This window comes from Lathamus discolor, chromosome 5, assembly GCF_037157495.1.
Source record: "Lathamus discolor isolate bLatDis1 chromosome 5, bLatDis1.hap1, whole genome shotgun sequence".
Classification (NCBI taxonomy): Eukaryota; Metazoa; Chordata; class Aves; order Psittaciformes; family Psittacidae; genus Lathamus; species Lathamus discolor.
Genome location: NC_088888.1, coordinates 3,918,238 through 3,945,033, shown reverse-complemented (window position 1 = coordinate 3,945,033; position 26,796 = coordinate 3,918,238). Strand labels below are relative to the sequence as shown.

Sequence of the window (26,796 nt, the reverse complement as noted above, 5' to 3'; positions counted from 1 at the left end):
GTGACTGCTTTACAAACAGAACACGATCCCCACTCCCATATACTAGAAAAGTTTGTTTTACCTCTCTGTGAAGTATGTCCAAAGATACTTGTATATTGTAGGTGTAGTTTTCAGGAGAATAGCGTACCTGTTGGAGCAAGAGGGTTGAATTTTGTTACTGGTTTATTCAAGCATGCCCAACACTGACTGGGCTACAGTCCCTCACAGCAGCATTCACGTTTCTGACTCTGAGGTCAAGAGCAACAGAGTCTTAGGCAAACCTGTCCTGTCTCTGCTTTTCTTCTTTCCCATCACAGCTGTCTCACAAGAAAAAAATCTAGTGGCTGCTGGATATCAGTAAGGGAGCAAATTCAGGGGGCACTATCAGACATCACAATATCCTCCATCCCCAGCCTTGCTTGGTTTGGTCTTAAACGCATGGGTACCAACAGGAACCAGCTTTGGGAGAGATCAGTTTGTGTAAAAGTAAGTTTGTTTCTACTGTATGCAATATTACCAACACGCCTCTCATATCCCTGCCACAAATAATAACTGCAAAGCTTAGGCGTTTATCTGGAAATTAAATCACTTTATATACTTGCCTCTCAGCAGCAAAATTTCCCCGTTCCATTTGAGTGGCTTAAACCCTCTAATTTAATTGTCTCATGTAATCCAACTTTTATTTCTTCACTTATGGAACTATTCAACAATCAAATAAGCTTCCCTATGAGAAACGCCTGCCTTATTTTCAGCCTTAATTCTCTTTGATTTAATTTCAAGCAGAAGTTCATTGAGAGCCCCACTGGCCTACTCTACAAAACCAGACAGCTCAGTTCCCTTATTCATTCCCTAAATCACAGCTCACCAAACACATTGTGGCTGGCACTGTTTGTAGCTGTACAGCATAAGTGAAGAATCACTTTGATCTTTGGATGCAGACGTGCTACCTCCTTGCCACCCACAAGCATGTGCAACTGCCATTTCGTGTCTGGGTCAGGAACACTCCTCACCAAGTGAAGAGTTTGCCACAGCTTTTCACCCCCTCTGTACTCACACATAACAAAGGCTACATACAATATGTATGTATATATATCATACACCTATACAATATATGCTATATTATATATAATTACATCAGCATGAGCTGTGGGTAGAACCATTCCCACAGCACCAAAACTGGTAAGAGAACACCAAGTAAGACTTCAAAGTGTGACCGTGCAGAGGGCAAAGAAGAGCAAAAACCCTTGACCTTTTATCTACAGGTGGCAAAGTAAGTAGATAACAGAAAGCTATCATAGTTAATGGCAAAACAAAGTAGGGACAATTATGTAACTTATTCTAAAGATATCACTTCATTTATCATAATATCAGGTTGAACAACCTGAAGGTCTCAGTATAGTTACATTCCAGAGCTGTGCAAATAAGACCTAGCTTATTTTGGTCTCAACCACTGAGTTCTGACCTCTCGCCCAATGCAATGCATAAAGACCCTTTGCCCAGGCTGGCTCACGTCACACTGTAGGCAGCAGGAGACTTACTGGGTTCCTGCAGAATTTGCATAGGTCATTTCCTCCTATGAAAAGTGTTATGAGCTTCCAGTCAGTCTGAAAGTTTATTCTCTGCACACAGAAGGAGATAGAATGAGAGTTATTAATAAACAATAAAAAGAAGAAAAAAGGGAGAGTGGCAGGCAACATACATCAACACAAGTTTAACATTTCTCAGGGTACCCGGATGCAGTTCTGTCTGCATCCACAACAAAATGAATTTGTAGTCATGACTGAAGATGTAGAAACTGCTGCACTCTTAGTAAGGTTTACAATATCAGTAGCACCATGCAAAATTGTTTGCTTCCAAAAACTATTGCCCAAAATCCATCTGGATGCTTTTCTTAAGAATATCCTGTGTATACATTGAGGGACTTTTCCTGCAGTTCTAAGAATATATCTTCATTGCAGAAATGATGGTATATCTTTTACTGTGTTATAAATAATGCAGCTATCTTGCTGGAAAACCCTGGAGGGGGATATGTTTCAGCCTTGCTGTGAGACAAACTGCAAAGAATAGAGGGGCAATATTAACTCTAAGAATAACAGTAAAAAATAGCACTTTTTCCTCTGAAAGGATTTTGTAGAGGGATAGCTAATGCAGGGTAATTGCACTATAGTAAACACATCTTCTTAGCTTTGAGGAATGGTTCAGATCTGCTCAGTACAATGCAGTAGATGTTGTACTCAGTATCTTAACACTTCAATTCCAGTGCAAAACACCACTAAGAAAAGCAGCAATAGTACATCAGCCTCGAGTGGTTTAAAAACATCTATCTTCAGAGACAGAAGGCAACATATTCCAACTAGTAAACACACTGTTCAGTAGGCTGGTCTCAAAATGTACTTATCTAAATCAAGAGAAGGGAAAATTTCTTTTCCTCCCTCACTAACCAGGTCCTTTAAAAAGAGGGGAAAAAAAAGGAGCTCTTAAACCAAAGATCTTTACATGATCTGTAATATGAACGGGCTTTCTAGTCAGAAAGAAGTTCATTAGTTAAATAAAAGGTATTTGCATTCATTTGTGTTGTGTGGTGTTTACAAGGCAATAGATAGGACACAATAAGTATAGTAGTACTTAAAAGCCTTGAATGGTTTGAATTAAAACCCTCCAACTGCTTCATTGTTAGCTGCTAATCCTTTTACTCTCATTTCAGAGACATCAGAGTGGAATCTTGCTTATGAGAAAGTGAACCAAAAAAGAAGGTACTGCAAATATTTTTGCCAGTATGAATATTTACCAGAGTACTTATACCAGACACGCACACAGAGTTATCTTGAAGGCCTTTTGGCCGCTTTCCAAATGCACAAATAATGTAACAGGTCACTGACTGCGTAGCACATTTGTCAAATTACAAATAGCAAACATTCAAAACACCAGTTGAGGTGAAAAACATGCAAGCGATCCTCAGCCTAATGCGTGCTTTACAGAACGCAAATTGACTAATTCCTAACAACAAATGTGTAAGTCAAAAATCAGCTGATGACTTAAGAAGGGATGACATTGTTTCTAAGAAAATGAGTCTTTTCCTCATTTCACATGTTCACTCCCCATGATTCCCCACTTAAAAAGCTTTCCCTCAACACCCTAGCATGTATCATTATTGCTGGAAAACCCATGCGCTTGCAAGATAATTAATAGTACCAGAGGCAAATCCTGACAGAAGTGACGTTCTGTCACCTTACACGGTGACATAGGTTGGGAGGGGAAATGACAGCAGGGAATTTACAAGCCACTTGTCATAAAAATGATAAGAAGATTACAATTATCTGGGTTTGATAGTAGCTATCACATGGTGTCATTTAAGACAAAGCTATGGATTATTCTGCGCTGACTCACCCCGCACTGGGGAATATTACACTGTACACTGCTGTAGCTTTCATGTTCGGCATCCACTGTTGGCATCTGTCAGAAACTAATGCTGCCAAAGTAACTTCATTCTAAAGATCTTAACGACATGTTAAACTCACAGTATCATTCTTCATGCGGTCCACCAGTCTTCTAACCTGCGCAGGAACATCCCTAAAAATAACAGAAAATGAAGTCCTAACAAATCAAATAATAAAAATGAAAACAGAATCCTGCATAGAGAGCAAGGCAAAGAGGAAAGCTGATGAATGGACATCCCTCACATAATGGGTAAAAAAACCTGGGAAAGTCCAGTTTTCGTTGGATGAAAGCTATGATACCCAAAAAAGGCTATATTTTGAGACAGTGGTGGAAAAAAAGAAGAGAAAATTAGTAGCATCCTACAGGCACTCGACCACTTTGCGAATGCTGCATAGTTACCCTTTTACAAGCTATACAGAAAATTCACTGTGCCACCACAAAATAAATGCACTTTGTTCCTTTCCAGCTTCAGGCAGATGCTACTGGTACACGTATCAGTGAAGCACCCATGCATGTATCAATGTTATTACATGGCCTCAAGCCACTGAGATGTCTTATAAGAAGTGCTTCTGGGTGAAGAATACATTATATGACTTTCACTGAAGACTGAGCATAGTGGTCCCTACTTAATTCCCAGCTCTACCACAGAGTGACCGTAAGCAATCCACAATTTCCTCTTAGTTCCTCTACACAAACTCTTGACAAGAGGCTTTGAATATACCTCCTGTGAAACGGGGATATTTTTCTCTGCCTCACAATACAGATGTGAAGCGTTTTGAGTAGTGCTTGTAAAGTACTTTGGGCTTCTTGACTGAGGATACTAGAGAAAGCATTGCTTTCTGCTGCTAATTTGGCATAGGTTGGAAACAACCTCATTTCTTGGCCTTCGCGCTAGAGTTGGGCTAATGAAGTATTTTTGGGTCTGCCTAGCAGCCTTTTATTATGCTCCTGACAAAGTCCAGGTTATGGGCCCTTTTTTAGTTAGACCTGAGTTTTAAAGAAAAATTACTTTCTGTTAAAATTTAAAGGGTTTTCTTCTTACTCAGCACAATCCCCTGCCACAGCTTGGTTGAGTGCAGCGTTATCTGTAGTCTCCCTTCCAGTGCCAGTGGAATACCCTATCAAGGATGGGTTGAACTCACGAAGAATATCTGCAGAAAAAGACAGCACCCTGAAATGTTGCTTACTGCAGCAGGTAGTGAATGAGGTTATAAAGATTAAATCTTAGTAAAAGACTATTAAAAAGCTTTGAGAGATCCTATCAAAAAATTAACCTTTAAGCATAATAAATGTGGAGTTTCATTATCATGCAACTATTTCCTTGCCTTCAAGATTTCTGAATTTCATGAATTCATATATCTCATGACCTTACGTGATCATCCTGGCTAGCAATGCTATTTTGCCTGGTAAGCGAGGCTAAGTAACCCTACACTCAGGCAGGATGCTCCCATGCCATCATACTCTAACTGCAGATAGGCTGGAATCAAATCCTTTAGCCTGATCTCCCCAGATGTATTAACTCCAAAGACCCAAGATTCCCTTCTACATCTTAGGTTACAAACCAGCCTTGCAAACACCCAGATCTGATGCCCTGACCTCTAAAAAGCATGTAAAATCTGATCTTGTAATGTGATTCTTCTCCTGCCTAAAACAACTTTCCCATGCAGTTAAAATAGTTTCTTTAGGCTATGATCTGAGATCTTTGATTCATCTATCCCCAACACATTTTGGACAGAACTATAAGCAACAGAAGAACACTGAAACAACCAAACCCCTTCTAATTACAAAATACATAGTTAAGCCATGCACAGAAAATTGCAGCCTGGTTGTTATACAACTTTTACTCAGCAGTGGGCATTGAAAACAAACGGATTGGTTCTGTTATGCTATTAATTTTGAATCTTTCTTTATGTCTTCTTTTATAACAACAGCTGTTTTGATAAACAGCTCCAGATATTTATCAAGTTTATGGGAAAAGGCACTTACTTGCTAGTGTCGTGACTGTGCTTATGTTTTCATTTCCTCCAACACTGTTAAAAAGAAAGAACAAGAAAAAAGTATTCCAAGATATGATGGGCTTGGTAAGGCAGTGGACTAAGTAAGAGAGCTCCCCCTTTTGGGGTTTCTACACATGTACATAGCACATTTTGTGGTGGTTGTACTAAATCAAAGCAAGCTGTTTGCGTGCATACCAAAGGGGTCACGAAATCAGAGACTCTGTCATAACCATAATAATCATAATTAAAAGCCCTGTACTAGCTAGCTGCCCTTTCAATTCTCGCGTGGTTTGGCAGATGTTCAAACCTAGCTGAAAGAAATGAGAATTTTGAAAAGCTGCCATCTTTGCTATTGTTGTCCCTATTAAAATATTTATTACTGCCATTTTTAGTTAACAAACCCTTCGTATCCATAACAACAAGTTCTAAAAGCATGTATTTCAAAGCGCTAAGTAACTCAATACCTTTCGCCTCCCCATTTCGCTCAACTGGAAGAATACTACTAGACTGCTAAAATTCACCATATGTCTGTGTGCTCTTTACTCTCCTTCATGCTGTAGAAAATGTTAGGATACTTTTTCCTCCAAATTGTCAGTAGATTATTGTCGAAGATCAAAATGCAAAAAGTTGAACACCTCTACAGTATCTCTTTAATCTGGAATAGAATACTTTGAAGTGCTCTAGTACCTGTTTAAACTTATTGGAGCTGCCTTAAGAAATGATGAACAGAAAATCAGCCTAACAGGTTTGGTATTAAATCATATAGTTGCAGAATAACAAGTGAATATGATTGCCTTTCTTCAGGGTGGCTTTTTGACATGTCTAATAAAATCCTGCATATGTAAAATTCTGTACTGATTAATTGTTCTGTATGATGTAAGCGATACTAGAAAAGGGTGAAGGAAATAGGTACTGCATATGAAACAGCAACAGCAAAAAAAGACCCTGTTCTGACTTCTTGTAGACCACTGATTTTAAATGTGGCAAATGGGTGGTGTGGGCCACGTTGTGGAAGAGCAGACAGGCTACAGAAAGAGCAGGGAGAGAAACACAGAATACACAAGTGATACAATGGTGCTGAGATCTACAAGCCTCCTTCGCATTAGCTAAACCATGAGAGGAAAAGAGACCATCTTAACAAGGGCCCTATTTCATCCGAGTATCTAGGTCTATTCCAGCCATGCTACATCGTACTCTACATAGCCACTAGTTTGAATATTTTCTTTATCATGAGTAGTACTCAACCATGTGCCTCCATGCAAAACTTAAAGTCAAATTCACTCTCCACAAGCCCCCATTTGCCACAAAAACAACTATATCTATCAAAACCCAAGAAAATGGATTCCCTTCCCTCTGGGATGGGCTGAGGTGGTGGAAATTCTTGGGACTCACCTCCAAGAAAGACCTCGGTATTGAGTCAGGACATCCAGGACATCATGAGGTCTGGATGCTGCCCCATTAGCTGCCTGGAAGCAGAAGAGGAGTTCACCTTCAGAAAATAAATACTGCTACAGTAACTAGTTCTCTGACTGATCTTAGTGAAAATAATTGAAGAGTACATTAACGAAGCAAGCTACGTCATGTTCCCAAAATAAACCAGATCCTTGTTCTCAAGAGGATCAAGGGCTGAGGGTATTTTAACTCTGAGCCAGTGAATCACCCTTGTCTATCAACTTCTTCATTAGATTAAGCGGGGAAAAAATGGTTGAGAATGTTCAAAATATTCATATCCTGAATTTACATGAAGAATAAATAAGATAGCAGTGGTTCTGAGTGAATAATTTGTTATAATGCTCCTCATATTAAAAAGTGCTACAGTGATTTTATTTCTTCCCTCCCCCAGTTTCCCTAAGAAAGAAGACTACAAGGGTTTAATGCGATAATCAGCACAGAATACAGGAGAAACATGAACTATGGTATGAGCAGTGGAACAGTCGTCACTGATTGAAGGATCACAGCCCATTTACAGGTAATGAGTTTACAGAGTTGCAGGAACAGTGTTAAAAAAAGTTCTCAAGATAAGTTACATTTGACACATCTGATGTTATATTGTGATTTTAATTCAGTATTTAGTTATTATAAATGGACATGGCTTTATAGGCTTTATTATCATATATACAGATTTATCATATATACACACACATACACACAATTATCTGCAGATTTGGTTTCCTATTTATGCTGCTTACTGATGGCTTTGAAAGCCAATACCTTGGGAGCTGCCTAAAACCAATAAAGAAATCAATTGTTGCAAGTCCACTCCAGCAGGCTGGGTTTGCTGCTGCACAATCTGTTCTTGCGGCTCTTCCTTGTGTGACGCTCTTGTGGACTTTAAATGGGAACTGTGCACTCAGATTGGTCTCGTGATCTCTCGTTAGTCTCGTCACCAGTCAGTCAAGGTGGAGTGTAGAAAATACGTGACAAATGTGTTTAGCTCAATAGGGTGTAACTGCAGGCATTCTATTTCTCGTGTTAGAAATTCAGAAATGCTTTTTCGTTACTTAATGATGGTTACCCAGGGACCTTTACTTACTGTGAGAGAATCTCCCAGGGCAGCAATCACCCGAATGTCTGCTGGCCTCAAGTTATGAACTAACACATGAAAAATAAAGGTAGTGTAAGAGGAAAGACAGAAAACTTCAAATTGTGTTGGTTAGCATTGCAGAGACAGTATTTTAGCATTCATGACAGCATCAGCTCAGAATTGCAGGCATGAAAGGCATCAAATCAAAAATGATTCTTGGTACTATAGGCAGGTACTAGCTACAGCGGCAAGGGAGGCAGTAAGATTTCAGTCTCGCATCTGTGCTTACTGAAATACCTTTTAACTCTTGAAAATGACTAAAAAGCAGGCACAGCCTCTGTGCTAACACAAGGTGAAAATTTAGGGACAATCACAGCTTCTGAGGGAAAACAAGTCCCACCTGGTGACAAAATTCCATGTGGCTTTTTGCACCCCAGACTGACAAAAGCCCCCATTCCATACATACAGTTTTTCCACCCCTGAACTGAAGCATGAACCCAGCTACCTCCTGTCTTTTCCACTGTCATTTTGCTTGTACACAAAAGGTGCAGTTGCACAAGCTTTCACCATCCTTGAGGGAGAATGTGCGTCTTGCACTTAACAACTATTTACGTTGTTCCAAAAAAGAACAAAGCCACAGTCAATAGCGTGCACTGCTTCAAGTAAAAGTGTACCTTTCCTAACTGAACCCAGTTCCTCTTCCCTTTCTAACATTAAATGAAGTAGCTCTACAATACAAATCGTAGAGGCATACCTGAGACTGGAACTGTATCAGACGGACCCTGGTCTAAACAGGGAATATTTGTTCCATATGTTCTCTCCTGCAAAGACAGAGCACACGTCAGGGCTTCACATCAGACTCACTATACTGTGGTCGTGATAAGTGATTTATGTCTCAGAGCATTAGATTAACAAATGTCCCACATGCTTTGTATAGCTCTACCCAGCTCACCCTGTCTTCAGGCCATGCCTACAAGTGCCCTTTGAAGGCAGACACAAGCTCGGACTGCTCAGAAGTCGCATGGCCGTTTCAGTGCAATGCAGTTGTTGCCTACCTGTAGGGCCAGTTATTTCAGACTCTGTGCCATGGCTGTGTTCACCTGGGCATCAGTTCTGTACTCCCATACTCCAAGTGAGGGGAGCTCACGTCTCTTTGTGAGAAAGTGTTTGAATGTCCCTGGAATGCACCAGCACTAAACTGTACCTTTGTCAGCAGACTGTGAGCCTGCCTTCTCCACATCTCTCTGTGTGCAGCCAGGGATTTGCCCTTCTGGCTCTTTTGGATTGCAGTCTACTAACGGACACATCCCCAAGGTCTACTGTTAGTGAAAGCTGACCACCAGTACACCACACAGCAGACCACTGCATAAGACTCAAGGACGTGTTTGTTCCAGATGTCTCTACAGAACTCTTCAGGTAGACTAACTTGCCTAGGGAAAAGATACTTGTGTGTCTTGTCCCATTGCTTCATTTTGGTTTTATGTTTTTTCATAAAACCAATCAAAACCCAAAACCCACAAACATAACGCAGTGTTGCTTCTCACCTCCTACACCATAGCTACTACTAAAAATCAGGGTGGTAGGTACCATCGCCGCATGCAGAGGTATATACACCCTAAGTCACTAACAAAACAGATGGTAACATTAAAATGAGAAGAGAAACGTGCATTACTATTCCAATGATATACAGGCCATTTTGAGTGCAGATGTAGTCTAGACACTATGTTCTGGGACATGAAAATGAGCATTGTCACCTCCCTTGGTAGCTGCTTGGGAGCACCAAGTTCTGCTCAGAATCAGAGTACCATGACAAAAAAGAAAGGAGCATGGCTGTTGATCTCCACACACCTCATTCACAGCCATCTCACAAAAAAAAGAAAACTGAAAATTCCATTGTTCTTCATTTTCACTATGGTGTAAACGAGACGAATTCAGACTCCCACAGTGGTGTGAGACTGATCTGATCTAGTTTCCTCCACGGTAGGACTAAATGGCCCCATATTCTCTCCCTGCTTAACCCAGGGAAATTAACACTGTTATCCAGATGTTTAACAAAGATCCTTAACTGTGAAGGTAAGATGCACTTTAGGCTGGCTGAACACATTTACCTTAAATCACACTCTACAAAACCCATCAAGGGGAAAATGTGCTATTAAACATCTACTTAGTCAAGCATGGAAATAAAGAGCTGGAGTTCTGTATTTAGTCTTCCCAGGTAGCGTTGTTTAATCAGGCTACAACACACTCTCACCCGCGTGCCCTACTCCCTGGAATACACTCAGTCCATATGACGCAAACAAACAGTCCTACTATACCTGAGATGTTTCTTTGGTGTTTAACGTCTCCGGGGAGGATGAGTAGTTACTGTTTCTGTATGTGAACAAATATGGATTTTCCTGCAGAGTGAAGAGAGTGGAAATGCTAGTGGAAACACAATCCCCTTCTGGCTAGATTTTCCAAGAGGAGAAAATCTTTACAGTATTAATTTTTGGATGACACTGCGCTACTGAAGTAAACCAGGTTAGACCTGAAAATTAATCCCTGGTATGCTCTAGGCGCAGCACCACCTCTTGCCTTAAACCTAACATCAAACAAAACAGATAATTGAATTTCTTTGATGTTTTAATTGCTGCTCAGTGAGGCCTTTGGGTGCCGGTAGTATTTTATCACTATCAAATTACTGAAGTCAAAGCTTAAATGCAAAAGCATTCAAGAACCTGTTCTTCGAACCAAAGATGTTCGGAGCCTGAAGATATTACTGCGCTACTGACAGCTCCAGGGGCCAAAATCGTTAAACCTGACAGCAGACAGAGTCAAATCACAGAAAAGCCAAATTATATCAAAATACACAGACTTAGTTTTATTGCTGACACACCTCTGATCTGCAATTAACAAATTCACGTTAGCTGGTTATATTTGGAATAAAAAACCTGACGTAGTAAGATGATTGAACTAGATTTTCTCAAAAGTTATTTATTTCATAAAGATAAAACCCTAAAAAGAAGACTCCGTGTCAATGAACGTTAAGAACACTGAATTTTTAACAGTGCAATGCCGTGGCCAAGTGCATGTTCCTGACAGTTTCAGAAGATGACACCACTATTTGGAAACTTGGACATTCTCCAAGGAGTAAATAAAAGCTCAGAGCAATAAGGAAACCCTTTTACCTGAGACGGACACTGAACCTGAAACGTTTTTGTGACACCATAAGGTTGCTTCTGTCCAACTGGCTCCATCTGGAAAAGGAGAGAACAGAGGAATTGCACACACTGTGTGTGTGGGAGGTGGGGGAAGGAAGGGAGAGCAGCAGCAACCCAAAGGCTGTAGTGCCTGGAGTTTTTCCAGCATGTCCATGTATATGTTTAAAACTTGTTTTGCTTATTATAAATATTTATTTATGTATAACATACCACATGAATACCTACAAAGCAAGGAATTGAAAACAAGGCCTCTCACATGATTAGACTGTCATCCCATCATAATTAAAACAACCATCCACCCATTAACTCTGCTCTTGGGAATGCCGATCCTGTAAGTGTTTTTCCCCACTAGGCACAGATCTGATACAACAATATTCAGCTACTTGCAGTTAAGTTGCTGTTTATCAGCTCAACCATAGTAACTGTAGACAAGCTCTAGATAAGCAAAGCTTAAACCATCCTCATGATTAGTTCCACCTCCCCCTGCCTTATGGTACGCAGCTTAAACTTTATTGCCATTTGCAAGCCAGTTTTACTTCCCACCTGGGCTGGGTATGACAAAGCAAAGGGTGGGTTGCCACAGCTCAGCTGCCGGGTAACAACAGCAGCCTGCCCATCCTCCCAGGACTTATCCACTACATTTTTTGTCTTCTCGCAGGCACTGAAACCATGCTCACAAATGCTTAAGAAAGGCACGCTTGGGAGTTTAGAGTTTTCATAGGAGAGTATGAAGAAACACAGAAGATTTTGAGTGGGAGGAAAAGCAACTTCGAGTAGATCGAAAACCTGAAGTAAATACAGTTTTACTGAAACTGCTTGGAAAATGAAGTTTAGACTCAAGATTATACACTGAAAGCTTGGGTAAGTCCACATTGCTGTACCTCAGAAGCAGAAAGTACAAAATCCCTAATACAAAACTAAAAGTCTTCCGTTTGGTGATACATTCATGTTGCACTACCTTCTTTCCCTCTGTCTCAGGAGCGCTACCTTTAAGTACTGCTGCTGCAAGCTCATTTTGCAGCAAAGTCAGGAAACATGGGGTATAACACATATGTGACATATAGTCACAGACCAACCCTATGGTCACTGTAGCCCATGCAATGAAAAGCTTGCTAATTTATCCCACCTTATCTACATTTTCATATGCCTTAGACAACATCAAAAGGTGACTAACTCTGCATAAAGGGTTGATAATATTTGTATTTGTTGGCTGCCTTCTAACAAGATGGAGAGGGGATTGTTGCTAATGAAAAATTATGGAATGGTTCAATACTGACAGCACAAAGAATCACGGCTGGATGCTAATTAAATAGCAATCACACCCAAAGGAGCTGGCCACTGGTTTAGATTCCTCAGTGAACGTCTGCTCAGCTTGCACCAGCAGCAGCAGCTGCCAGAAGCAGCAGGCTAAAGAAACAGTATTGAAGGGACTAGAAAATTCAACAATAGCAGGCTTAATGTCACCAGTACATTCTGAGCAGGGATGTTATATTCTGGTCTGGTTGTTCCATCAATGAAGATAATGGGAAAATTCAGAGAAACAGAGGTTTATAGAGTTGATATTCTTCAAAAGAAGCCTTTGAAGAAACTGTGGTTTTTTGAGAGACATAGGAATAAAAGGAATGTTGCTGAAACACACAAAATAATGAAGCTCAGAGAAGAGATACACTGGGAGCTGGTGCTTTCCTATCCTCCTAGGACAAAACAGCATAGCTATTTAATGACATGCTTAAAAGAATGCATTTTGCTTCCAGCGCAGCACCATCCCACAGGACATGGGACAACAGTGGTGTTTCTTAGCTAGGAATGAATTTCAGACAAGTATCAGACACTTGTATGTCGTTGGGAGTTGGATGATGAGAATGAATTTCCCCAGGAGGCAACTAATTCCAGATGGCTCAGAGACACTGTTCTCCCAGCAAAGACACACAGCTCCAATGCAGTAATGCTGCAAGGTCCTGCTCAGGAAACTGGGCACCAAGTCTGTATTGTGGTCACCCAAAATATTCCCTGAATTCTAGCACATTGGTCATGCAGGGAAATTAAAATTAGGGTGCAAGTCTGTTCTGGTGCTCTAGCAGTTTCTAAGTCAGTACAAACCCCTGAATGCAGAAGAGGGGCACAGGCAGCTTCCTGCAGCACTGTTCCCATTCAGGTTCTTGCCCAGTTTCGGTTTCCATCTTGGTTGTGGGATGAGGCTTCTGTTACACAAAAGAACGCCAAACACAAAAGCAAGAGCTTCTTGACTAAATTCTTAACACACATGAAAGCTCTGCTCCTGGATGTATTTCCAGAAATAAAATCGTAGGCAACTGCCAAAATTAATCAACCAGGCTCCATAGCAGATATTCAAGGCTGTCCAAGTAAACAACCAACTTCTCTCGGCTTTTCCTAGCTACCCAATGTCATTTAGCTACTCAATGTCATTTAGCTGACTGTTCTGTGATGTGCTCAGCCTGAGAATTGATTTGCTCCTAGCTAGCTAGTAATGTTACGGTAAAACATCCAGCCGTGCCTAGGACAAGTCCTTAGCACTTGCTAGCTCAGCTAATTCTCAGTCAGAATGAAGTGGCAGTCCTGCTGCCAATTGCCACTAGGTTTTCAAGGTTTTGCCCTTTGGCCAATAAGCAGGTAATCATTTCAAGAAAAAGGCTTGTCCCAGGCCTCAGAACAAGGTAAGGGCAGCCTGGCAGACAGGAGGAGGAGGAGGGAAATTCTCCAAAGGCACCTCATTCCGCTGTGTTTGCTGCTTGGCAAGTCTTGATCTTGATTTCCTATCAATTCCAAAATACTGCATTGTGGGTGGGTTGGTTTTGCATTTAAAGCAAGTCAGCATGAACCATTAGCTGGACTTCCCAGCAGAACTAGAGGGACCTTTACCAGGTAAGGACACCTGCCAGTGCTTTTTACACTGAAAGCATCTTTCATGTCACCTGCTTTTGCAGCGTGGCAGAACACCATCACAGGGAGACAAAGAACCAGCCCAGAGAGGTGGCTCTCGGGTGATTGCCAGCTGCATTAAGAGAACTTCACAAATCAAAGAGAAGGCAGAAAAACAGAGGGGAATCATAGAATCAACCATAGAATACCAGGTTGGAAGAGACCTCAAGCATCATCTGGTCCAACATTTGCAGGCAAAGCATGACCTACAGTAGATGTGCCAGAATGCTGTCCAGCCCTAATGCAGTCATCTTTGAAAGTGCCACTTTATTTTGCTCACAGTTTTTCACCTCTGCTGTGCCAACAAAATGGTCCTAGCATTTAAAGTGGCAAGAATAGTGGCAACGCACCAAAGAACAAGATTCTCAAGAACAGTGCCCAAGAGGCAAAATAAAGTCTATGCAGAAATAGGTTTGGGACATAAAAACGCAGAGGTAGAGAGGAAGATTCTTTTGCTAGCAGAAGATGCAAATAAAGTATAATCTGAAAGGACAGGAGGAATGTGTTGCAAAATAAGTGTCAGAATTTGAGAGGCCAAGAAAGAGGAATCAGTGCTGAGCTGACCATGTCTGCATGAGTTATTAAACTTCAGAAGACAAATCCTGGCCCTCTCCCGTGATACAGAGCCTGGATTTGGAGGAGGCAGTATTCCTGTTTCACACTGAGGATGACACTCCACGTAAAGAATATTCAAGATGCCTAGTATTGGATTCTGCATAAACTGAAATCTAAAAAGATGGACAGTAAGAGGCCATAGGGGGAAAAAGAATAGATATAGTATAGACTTGGAAAAAAAATATATAGTCTATAGTATATATATATAGTATATAGTATAGACTATGGCAAAGCCCATAGAAATACATGAACTCTGATTAAAAAAAGGACATTACTCAAAGCTGGAGGTCAGCTTCGGTAAGCCCTAGAAAATGCATTAGTTCAGGTTGATCTATTGCCACAGTTAGATGGATCTCAGAATCCAACGAATTTGGTTCAGTTGTCCCCCAGCAACTCCTGCTGGAAAGGTACAAAATAGGCTGGCAAACTGGTGGCACTGTGCTCCCTCTCCAGTCAGAAGCATTCATTTTCTGCGTAAAACTTATTCAGCCCTCAATTTCAATAATTTGCTGATGCAAAAAAACATGCTAAGCAGATGTAAAGTGCCACTTTTCACAACAAATTGTATGTCCATACTTTGTATGGCTTGCTCCAAACTGGTTTCAATTTATTATCTGAAGGGGATATGCCACTGCTTTCTTGTGTCTTACAAATCGTGCTTAGGTGATGGTAATTTTACGATCCAGGTAAATATCTCCAACACTGATGGTGACACTGAGGCATGGGCAGATAAGGTAACTCGGTTTCTTTACAGGGAACTGCCAGAACCAGAGACGATGTTAAATTCACACTTAAGGAATCTGAGCCTGAGTGTTTGCTTTGCTCATTCGACTAGCAAAACTGATTGCCAAGTGAGACTAAGGCAAAACAAAGATAAAAAAAAATCCAATGTGTATCTTACTACATCTGTTTTATGATAGAAGAATGGATGTAGGAACTTTGGCATCATCATGAGGAATGTCACAGATAACAGCAAAGGAGATATCTGAATGCAGCATGGTTATTTCAAGGTTAAAGCTTCAACAGCTGATCAATTTTTAACTCTTTGGCTCCTACTAACTAACCAAATTCCTACTAACTTTAACTAAAAGATAAAATCTCACCTCAATGCTCTGCAAGGTCATGGAGCAGATCCTTGGGGAAACTACGTTAAGGCACATAGAAAACAAGGAGGTGACTGGTGACAGCCAACATGGCTTCACAAAGGACAAATAACGCCTGATGAATTTGGTGGCCTTCTACAATGGGATTACAATGGTGAACAAGGGAAGAGTGACTGACCTCATCTAACTGGACTTGTGCAAAGCATTTGACACTGTCCTGCATGGCATCCTTGTCTTTAAACTGGGGAGGCGTGGATTTGACAAGTGGACCGCTCTGTGGGTAAGGAATTGGCTGGATGGTCAAACTCAGAGAGTTGTGGTCAGCAGCTCAATGTCCCAGTGGACACCAGTGACAAGTGGTGGTCCTCAGGGGTCAGTACTGGGACAGGTGCTGTTCAGCATCTTTGTTGATGACACGGACAGTGGGATTGAGTGCATCCTCAGCAAGTCTGCCGATGACACCAAGCTGTGCGGCGCAGCTGACATGCTGCAGGTAAGAGATGCCATCCAAAGGGACCTTACAGGCTTTAGAAGTTGGCCTGTATGAACTTCATGAACTTCAACAAGGCCAAGTGCAAGGTCCTGCAACTGCGTTGGGGCAATCCCAAGCACAGACACAGGAGCGTGACCAGAAGGTCAGAGGAGATGATTCTTCCCCTCTACTCCACTCTTATGAGACCACACCTGAAGTCCTGTGTATAGCTCTGGAGCCCCAAAACAAGAGTGATGTGGGCCTGCTTGGGCAAGTCCAGAGGAGGCCACAAAGACTATCAAAGGGCTGGAACACCCTTCCTATGAAGACAGGCTGAGAGAGCTGGGGTTGTTCAGCCTGGAGAAGGCTCCAGGGAGACCTTTCTGGAGAGGAACATTTTACAAGGACATGTAGGGATAGCACAAAAGGCAATAGCTTTAAACTGAAAGAGGGGAGATTTAGATAAGATATTAAGAAGAAATTCTTTACTGTGAGGTTGGTGAGACACTGGCCCAGTTTGCCCAGAGAAGCTGTGGCTGCCCTATCCCTGGCAGTGTTCAAGGCCAGGTTGGATGGGGCTTGGAGTAACCTGGTCAAGTGGAAGGTGTCATTGTCTGCGGCAGGGGGTTGAAACTAGATGAAATTTAAAGTCAATTCCCACCCAAACCAGTCTATGATCTTTTATGAAAGTGACTGATTTTTTCTAGCAATATTATTGGGTTGAATAACAGCTTCTCCTGAAAATCCTGCTTCTTTGAATGATCAAGGCTACGGTAGCATTACTACTGCCAGACTTAGCAACAAACGAAACAAGAACATGCCAGTCTGCATGGATGTATTTTTAAATGTGGTTCACTAAAAGGCAGTTGCAGTACAGACTTTTTTTCTTCATCCTTAAGGTAATTTGGACAGACGCAGGAATAGTAAGTGCTCTCAAATGAAAGTCTTATTAACACCCAGACTGCAACACAAGCAAGAAAAGTCTTATATCTTCAGTCTAACTTAAATGGCTCTGGTGAACCCAAAATGATGCGCTTGCTTTTTTGTCCTAGTCTTATTGAAAAGCAGCTCCTGTTTCTTCACTTGCCCCCACCATCCATTTTAAAATGCAAACCCCTGCAGCTGTCTACACATCCACTCAGCGACACACAGAAGTGCTGTGTTTCAGCAGCTCAAGTGGGCAAAAGAAACAGCCTCCTACAGATGTGGTTATTGGTTTCAAGGTCGAGTGGATAGATGGAGAGCCCCTGGTCCTTTCAGACACCCTCTCCCACCCATTAGAAGGCACTGTTTACTTGCTTTCCTCAGCTGGGTAGGACACCCAGCTCTTGAGGAGGTAACAGGAGTTCCTCAAGGCTTTCTATCACCTTTTTGCTATAAACAACAGCAGCTGAGGCATGATGGTTAAGAAGGAGGCAATGTTAAGAGACTTGTTAGTAAAGGCAGTGGAAAGGATACATGACAGAGTATATAAAAGAGTATTATCACTGTAATTTCAGGTTAGAATGAGCCTCACTTGTCACTGTGCTGCCCTGTCACAGCAGTTAAACTAGCAAAAGAAGGGTTTGTCACAGCTCATTTACTCCATGAAACTTCCCAAAGGGCTGCTTTGGAAACCTTTCCAAAAAGCTCTTCATAGTAAGTAGCAGCCACAGAACAGCAGGAGATTTGTCATGGGGGCGTAAGGCGTTTAGTGTTATTCGATCAGTCTCCCTGAAGCTGAGGATAGCACTCATGGGGTGTTTCTTTCCTATATTCTCTGTTCCCCTGCCTATTCGCTACTCAAAGCCTGGCTAATGTGGAGCTGCTACCAGGCATCCATACTAAGTCCAGTAAGCAACAGTGTCTGTGGTACTACTCACCATGTTGTTCCAGAGACCCAAAGCCATGATGGTATAAACTTCTTCCAGAGTTTCCACTTGTGTCTTTGAAGTGGTAATGAAAGCATCCCTGCCCTGAAAGAGAAAGCATTTTGAGCATTAGAAAACACTTAAGAGTATGGAAAGATGAAATATTCCACAGAAAAAGTCTCAAGCCATAAAATAATATTCATATCCACATATCTGGTACTCTCATTAAGCCACTTGTTGCTGATCTCAGTTACTACTGGTGCATTAAGACAGAACAAATGGTGGTCTTGGAAACAACTGCTGCACCTACCACTGTAAGGCAGCAGTGAGGGAACTGCACATCATCATGACAAGACAACCAGAGCAACAACAAAGCGACATACAGTGACATACAGGTGATGAGGGAAACACACAGATGTGATCACATAAATGATTTGGAATAAACAACGCTTCCTATAGCTAACACACGCATTTAAAAAGTGGAAGCAGGCAGAACTTGTGTTAACAGATCATGCGTGTTTTTAAATGAAAGTGACTGTTGGAAGAGTTTGGAAGATTATACATGGTGGCCTGCAGGTGTCAAAGCAGAAGAAATAAAGAATTTACCTATGCCATAACTTAACCTTCCTCCCCACACACACGCCCATTTTTAAATAGTTCTTGTTACCCACTTTTTGCCTTTGCTGTCAAACACACATGAGCGTAATCAGGGATGAATATGCTGATGACTACAAAGATACAGAAAAACTATCAGCACTGACAACTTCCCGACACTCGTGACCTAATCTACAGAGGTGTCACGACTTGATTTCTCCAGGAATAGTGCATTCAAAAGCACAAGATCTCTGACTGGTGCTGTTTGAAGCAAATTCTGCCCTCAGGACCCCTGTGGTCTGATCCTGAGGTGTGTTCTGCATGTGCCTGGCTACCCTTGTCTTCTAGCATTACACACAGCCTAGACAGGGAAGAGGCAGCTGAATAGTGCTCTGAATCTCAGCAGATACAAGCTAGAAAGAATGGAGCAACTCAAGTTTACTCACTGGTCTAAACAGCAGATTCCTTTCTTGGAGAGAAGGCTGAAGAACGACAGTGAAGTCATCCTTTTGATCAAACCTCTCGGACTCCAGCAGTTTTTCCCAAGCATCCTGAATAAACAAACATTTAACCAGATAAGTATTATCAGGTAGAGAGTGTAATATGTGTGCAATTTGCCACGGCTTAAAGACTATCCCCATTTCTAGTAAACCACAGTAATAAAATTGTGTAATCCAGAACAAAGACAGTATTTTAACGAAATCTTTTTAAACAATAATTGGAAGCTCCTTGTAGCTATGAGAAAGCTACACTAATATACTATAATCTGAAAGAGCAGGAGGCTTAGCAAGGCGATGAAATGTCATGCTTATTGCTTCCCTGTCATTTTTAAAAGGAATTCCAGCCAGCTCTATCAGTCTTAACAGAAGGTTTCCCTTTTCTAAACCATGTGGCAGGTTACTGGACAAGATGGATCATTTCTTTGATGGGATATGACAAATCCTAGGTTGCCAAAAAGCTATATAGTCATTAGAAACTTCAATAGATACTAAGATCAGTCAGGTATAGAGAGAACTTGTCTCCAATATTCCTGATTTAAGAAACAGGGTCAGGATTGCTGTAGACTTGTAGTAAAAAGGCTGTTACTCAACTTCCTCACTACTATTCCTCCCTTAACTCCTCACTTCAGACCAATCTGGAAAAAGAATAGACATGTCTAGCAATATGAGAACCAAACAGCATAGAAGATGCCATACATACATAATAGGACCACCTCAATATGTTCTCATCTAATGGGGAGTGTTCACCAACACAATTGCACTGATTCCTGCCTGGAATGCTGCAGAAATGAATAAAAAACATGAAAGACATTATGAACCTCTGATAAACACGGAACATCCTAATTTTTTTATATAAACATAGAATAATCTATATTTCTAAATCCAGAGCTTTGAATTACTTCTTCATTTGGAAACCTATTCAGATGACAAATACACCAGACTTGGATTAGCACAGGGTCTTACAAACTAGCAGCATGCTCAGGCTTAAAATAGCAGCAGCAGTACGTTTCAAACATTTCCCTCTCTGTAGTCACATAGGAAAACTGAACACACTCAAAGCACCTCCACATGAACTTTTGCCTTAGTAACAGCCACAAGACCTTCATTTAGAAATGTGAATGGAAGCTCAATGTTGTAAAAGCTTATATATGCTAAAGGATAGCCTGGCACTGTCAGGCAGCTAACCAGTCTCAGCCAGATTTCTAACCTGCAAGGTGAGATGTGCACGTGAGATATTTCTGCAGCTAGCTGGAAAACCAGACCTCCCAAGGCTGTAGACAGGAACAAATAGGATACATCTAAGAATAATATCCAGCAAAGATATACTCAGTTGAAATTGCTTAGATGGTTTGGAATCATGGAATGGCTTGGGTTGGAAGGGACCTTAAAGATCATCTAGTTCCAAACCCCTGCCACCTGCAGGGACTGACAACACCTTTTTGTGAGTAAGTTAGTAATAAAATAATAAAGAAAGGAACTTTAAAACCCTATTATGTCGCAGGCTTCAATGCTTAAAATTAGGTACTGATATGGGACTGGGAATATCAACCACTGTTGTCCTCTTGAACTCCTGAAATCTCATCTTTTGGCACTTGCTTATGCTTTTGCTCAAAGTGCAGTTTGAAATGAAGTCTTGATAACCAAATGCCAAGCCCTTTATCTGGGAGACAATCTGGGCCTGAGGCACAGATGAATCCAGGAGTTTACCAGACCATGAAGTACAAGGCTTGCAAACTGGTAGAACTGTTCCAGCAGATAAACACAGCTATAAGACCATGCTGACAGTGAGAAATCAAAATGCCTGAAGTTGAAAAGGAAATATAAAAACTGCTCAGAGGAAAAAAGATTAGATCTATTTAATTCTATTTTTAAGACCTTCAACATATGGCAAGGCCCATATTCCTAAATCTATCTTTTCTACCTCTTATCTACCTGTCTCACATTTTCCCCCTTAGTTCAGGAGAAATAAGCTAGAATGCTGCACGCAGTCACTCTCGACAAGGAAAGCTTGAATTCTGCTTATACTCGTTGCTAAGCACATGGTTACACAGCAGCCAGACCCATTCCTTGATTGACGGAATGTATCCTGGGTTGCATACATGCAAAGCTTGTGAAACACTTCAGAATGACTATATTAGTACATATGGTATTTTATGCCACAGGCACAAGAAAAAAATTACTGTGGAGTAAGGTGGAGTGTAATCTCATCAGCTGTAAACTACTCCATCATAACGGTCCATGTGCATGCTCCTATTCTATACTAAATTGGGGCATAAGCTACTCACACTTTTGTTACAAGGTACTGAGAAAGGAAGATGGATGAAACCATCTAAGCATGCAGTTACCATAAGGAACTAACAGATTGGATGTTCACCATCCTACCACACCCTAGCAGTAGTTTTCACATAACCTGACAATGTGCTTAGACCAATTGTCAGTTTTGTGAACATTGATTCCCAAACTTTTAAAGAGCCTTTAAAATTTTTGACTCAAGAGTTACAGGGCAGAAGTAGCACTGACTAAAGAGCCGGGGGCAGATAGATTGTGCAGACTTGTGACCATAATCACAGACAGTACTGGGTCTGTCTGGGATGGAGTTAACTTTCTTCACAGCAGCCCATATGGTGCTGTGGCTTTTGGATTTGTGGCTAAAACTGTTGACAACACACCAATGCTTTGGCTGTTGCTGAATGGAGATTGTACAGCACCAAGGTTTTCTCTTCCCACCCTCAATTCTGACCCAATTTTTAAACATACATTATCAGGCTCGGCAGGATTAAAGCACCTGGTAAAAATATGCCTTGCAGAGAGAGACTGTCAGAAACAAAGTGGAAACAGAAAATCTTTATTATACTTCTGTATTAAGGGCAGAAAAACTGTTCAGAAGACTCTACCTCAGTTATAAAGTCAATACGCATACATAGCTATGTGCCTGAGTACTAGCAGGAAGCAGTGTCAAGAACTTAAGGAAACCTCTATTACCTGATATGACTGTAATCATGGCATGCAAGAGATGAAGTTGTAAGCTGAGTGGAGTCCACTAGATTTACAAAGGCCCTGGGAACCTGCAGTAGCAAAGTAATAATTAATCACATTGTATTTACAATTGAAGATCAGCAAGTAGCGATAATGACAAATTACACCTACAGCTTCACATGTATTACCTCTGGCCCTAGATTCTGCCTGCGTAAAATCAATGATCTACATCTTTAACACTTCCATTCTGAGCCCTACTCCTATGCTTGCCACCTAGAACACTGTTACACGTCATTCACAAATAACTTGTGAGCATGACTTCTTGACCGAGACCCAGCAATCCATTTTACACAACTAAAGTGGCCACCAGCCAATTTAACTGGACTCAGATGGTCTAGGAATTACCATTTTTGTGGCAACATACCAATGCAAAGCTGGGGATGAAACATCCTGTATAACAACACAAGCACTCGCATGTCCCACCTCACCTCTCCCTGAAGCAGAAAGCGGCTTTCCATTTACATAATGATATTTCACTTTTACAAGTGCACATAAACAGACTCTGGATGTAACAGTGGAGAGAATCTGGAGAGAACATGCGGGTGGAACTTCACCCATACACAACATTTGTTGAAATCAGTCAGAGAAATGAGCGGCTGCGGCTTAATGCAATCAAACTGCAGCAGGTTTAGAGTACCCTTTAGGCCTTCAGTCCAGCAAAACAAAATTCTTGGAAAATGCTATTGAAATACTTCATGTAAACAGTTCATAGTCTGCTTTAGTAGTGATATATCTGTATTTAGTCTACTATTCATTGGTAGACTAAAACACAGAGCATTTCCTAGAAATCCTTCCAGATAAGCAGATAATTCCTAACTCTCCCAGCTTGAAAACCTTTCAAAATGCAGAGATCTTAAAATGAGCACATAATAGGAAAAAAAAAAAATCTATTAAACATAGTTTTAATGGGTGCTTTCCCTGCTCCGTTAAAGCCATCACCTAGTTAGCAGCCTGTACACTGCCTAGGTAGCTCTACACATCCAATAATTAGCTATCCATTCTTTTCACAAACAGACCCATTAAACATGAATGGCTTTCAGACCTAGACAGATATACTCCATTTTTCATAGAAATAACTTTACACACACACACACATCCCCAACAGTGAATGGCACATCAGCTTGTATTGCAAAATGAAGCTGTTACCCATCTGTTCTTGTAAAACACTTAGTGACAATGAATGGAGCCAGTGGACTGGAGTCAAAGAAGCTGGTGTTTTACACCAGTGGTACAAGCCCTAGTCCAGCAAGGACTGGAAAAATAAAAAAGCAAAGGATCCAGGTATTCAAGGTTGATGAATAAACCTTACCTTTTTATAAAAAAAATCCAAGACAGTTTTAAGTTCTTCCAGGTTGTCCAATATACAGTTCTTCTGTAAATGAAATAAGAAATGTCATCAAAACTGTAGAAAAACCAAAGTTATCAATCTGCCCAAAGTCACAAACCCTATGTGTTGAACTGTGTACTGAAAGGTTACCAATGACCACTATATTCTGTATTCAACCTTAGTTAGCACTAAGAAAAAAGCATGCAACCAATTTTGCAATTTAATTGCCTATAATTAGACAACATATTAAAAACTACACGGGTGGGGATGAAAAGCATCTATAGACTTGAAGGCAGGTAAGAGTTGTTCTCCTAAGGCATCTCAGACTTGAGATTACAAATTAAATGCAGATGTTTACAAATACAAAGCACATCATCCCAGGCAGCGTTCAAGGTCAGGCTGGACAGAGCCTTGGGCAACGATGGTCCAGTGTGAGGCATCCCTGCCCATGGCAGGGGGGTTGGAACTAGACGATCTTAAGGTAATTTCTAACCCTAACTATTCTGTGATTCTATGTGCAGGGAGCTGAAATCACTGGATTTTAATTCCATCATCCCAAAAGTAGCTACTCTTTTGGTTCTCTGTGGAAGAGAGCAGACCTGGGGGAAATGTCTTAATCACCTGCCTTGACTGCTAAACCACCCCATTAAAAGCTTACCAGTTGTGTGGAGGCACAGGAAGAACATTCAGCACTAAAAAAAATTGTGATCAGTTTCCAGTCATTTTGGAAGTCCATCATCTGGGAGGAAAAAATAAAGACATTGAAGGAATAGGACAATAAGAGACCTGTTTGATATTTTCCTTTCTCACAGAAGATTTATTATGGCTTTAAATCAGGAAGACCAAGCAGTAGTCCATGGCCCGACCCTGGTGGTCCTGATCCCTTCCACTTGACAAGCCATCCCACTCTTCCCTAGAGGAGACAGCAAATGCTGCAATTAAAGCTGTCAACTATAAAAATGTCAGGAGAGAGCCAGAAATTCCTTCTGCCATCAGGGAGTCTATTTGAGAAGCTGAGCATACACAACTTAGCACAGAGCTTAATGCTGCTTCTTTCTATCAGTGTCACAGCTTGCTGACAGGGTTAACATTCCTGAAGTGCTGAGACTGGGTCACACTAGTGGGATGAAGACTGGAGCAAAAATCTGAGCGCCAGAGCCCTGCTCAGCTGTTTATTAGGCAGTTCTCGCCAATCCTAAAGAGCTTGGGTTCGAACCACTCAGTTCCCCAAATGTATGCCAAGTCCATGTACAAACAGTCCAACGGGCTCCTGTAGAGCAAGGAGGCAACAGCAGAATCTCCTTGCCAATTACGTTTTCCCATTATATCAAGGCCATTTTACAGAATTAAGTGCCTCAGGGTTAAGAATAAAAGAAAACAGAATGCATAAAATTGCAGGATGGGATTTACAAAGCACTCAGCCATGAGTAATAATTCAAGGTCTCACCAGCGTCAATCACTGACACCAGCCAAAGCATATCTAGGTCTTTTCTGTCTTTCTGGAAAATATGACCCTAAAAGATCAAGAGGAAACTGAAGAGATGAATACTGAGAATTGGGTTTGGGTGTTGACTTCTCAGAAGCACTGGCACCATTAGAGAGTGTAGCTAGCAGAGGTCTCACATCCTTGATCAAAAGGAACCAAACATATTGGCTTCCCTACCAAGCTCTTCAGCGACTGACAATCATAAACCAGGTGGATACTTTCAAGAACAAAACTCTTTAATTGAAAGGTACAAAACTGATTCTTATTTACTATAGAAAGACCAAAGTCCATTAACCTCAAGAAATGCCATTTTCTATTTTGAAGAGACTTTTGAGTGCTGTTAGAGTATTTAATCACATTTCTCCCTTTTTCCTGCTTCAACACCAAACTCTCTGAATTGTCCTGTGCTTTAAACAAACCTGATTCTCTTTCATGAGCTTCACTATTTCTTCAGCTTGATGCAGGAGGTCTCTGAAAAGCAGAAAGGAAAACAGAAACTATGAAAGCATCGTTAAATGTAAAGCTTTGGCTGCTTTTTACCATTAAATCGAGCAACATTTGAAACTTCAGGTGGGACTAATCTTTTCTCTCCTAAATGTGTTAAGATTAGGCACCTGTCTGTGCTACACAGAGAGCCTGGAGTAATTAGCTCATATTCAGGCATCTCACTTTCAGACATGTGCACTTAGATGAAAACAGCAGACACGGCTTGGTAGGCACATCTCTAATTCTATCTGATCCAAAAGAATTGTTTTACAGCTATAAAGATGGAGACCTTTAAGTTAGATTATCCAGACCCCAAATTGCACAGTGGGCTTTGTTCCTTCTGCCTCTGAAAGGTGACAATTGAGCCACAGTGGGAGGCTCTGCCTCTGGAGTGTCTGTGTAGCCTCTGCCACCACTGAATATATTGGGTGTCCAGTGAACTGCTGCAGTGTAAAAGGCTCCCATCCTACCCTTTGCCAGCTGCAAATCAACCGCCCAGTGAAACACCCTCAGACTCACGTGGCTTGACTGTCTGGTATCGCTCCCTTTGTGCCAAGCAGAGGAGACTGGTGTAGGACTGAGGGATTAAAACTGCGAACGAGAGCTGAAAGACATACACGGGTTAGGTGATTTCTGCCCACAAGGGACTGTTACTCTGCCATTTCACTATAAACACAACAGAACTAAACCAGCCAGAAAATATAAAGCCTGAGGATCTCTTGGTAGGCATCAAGGCCCCTCTGCAACTCTTCTTGATGGTTTTGCTCCTCACCTTCTGAAGTGCAGGTTTGGAGCCCGAGTTTGCCTCCAGACTCAGGTCAGTCAGAAACCTCCATCCCCCATCTCTCATGTCAGCCGCAAGTGGTGTAGGTGGTTTTAAATACAGGCAGCTCTAGGTATGAAGGTACTGGAAAGGTCTACCTGGAGACAGCCTCCTGCAGTGCTGAGCTGACAGGTTTAAATCCCTTTCAAAGGGGAATGGAGGTGATGTGAAGAAACTGAGAAGCAGGTTTTGAAAGGAGAATCCTTGAGCTATCGTAAATTAACATTTCAGTGGACCTGAAGGTTTTACCTGCAACACCCTTCTGCAAGTCCAGGCTGCCTTCAGAGCCAGCTAAAACCAGCTGATGGATGAATAATTCATTTATGTGGTGCATTTATGGCAGCTCCAGTGTAAATCCTGAACACATGGCAGCAGGAAGAATGCTGGACAGGCAAACCCACACAAGATTTCTCTGGGCTAGCATGG

General features: G+C 41.4%; 1 protein-coding gene across 6 annotated transcripts in view; it reads right to left on the bottom strand.

Annotated features, from left to right (window-relative positions):
- Nucleotides 1-26,796, bottom strand: part of PLB1 (phospholipase B1) — an 82,731-nt gene that overhangs the window by 46,445 nt on the left and 9,490 nt on the right. For all 6 annotated transcript variants that reach the window (XM_065679455.1, XM_065679456.1, XM_065679458.1 and 3 more), the window contains 18 exons: nucleotides 26,067-26,151; nucleotides 25,481-25,532; nucleotides 24,234-24,314; nucleotides 23,558-23,620; nucleotides 22,195-22,277; nucleotides 19,913-19,991; nucleotides 19,159-19,263; nucleotides 18,131-18,223; nucleotides 11,106-11,174; nucleotides 10,254-10,334; nucleotides 8,693-8,759; nucleotides 7,948-8,006; nucleotides 6,807-6,880; nucleotides 5,404-5,447; nucleotides 4,460-4,568; nucleotides 3,498-3,549; nucleotides 1,518-1,598; nucleotides 62-127 (listed from right to left, as the gene is read on the bottom strand). In XM_065679455.1, coding sequence (XP_065535527.1) covers nucleotides 62-127; nucleotides 1,518-1,598; nucleotides 3,498-3,549; nucleotides 4,460-4,568; nucleotides 5,404-5,447; nucleotides 6,807-6,880; nucleotides 7,948-8,006; nucleotides 8,693-8,759; nucleotides 10,254-10,334; nucleotides 11,106-11,174; nucleotides 18,131-18,223; nucleotides 19,159-19,263; nucleotides 19,913-19,991; nucleotides 22,195-22,277; nucleotides 23,558-23,620; nucleotides 24,234-24,314; nucleotides 25,481-25,532; nucleotides 26,067-26,151 — 1,343 coding nt within the window. The remainder of the gene's footprint in view (nucleotides 1-61; nucleotides 128-1,517; nucleotides 1,599-3,497; nucleotides 3,550-4,459; nucleotides 4,569-5,403; nucleotides 5,448-6,806; nucleotides 6,881-7,947; nucleotides 8,007-8,692; nucleotides 8,760-10,253; nucleotides 10,335-11,105; nucleotides 11,175-18,130; nucleotides 18,224-19,158; nucleotides 19,264-19,912; nucleotides 19,992-22,194; nucleotides 22,278-23,557; nucleotides 23,621-24,233; nucleotides 24,315-25,480; nucleotides 25,533-26,066; nucleotides 26,152-26,796) is intronic.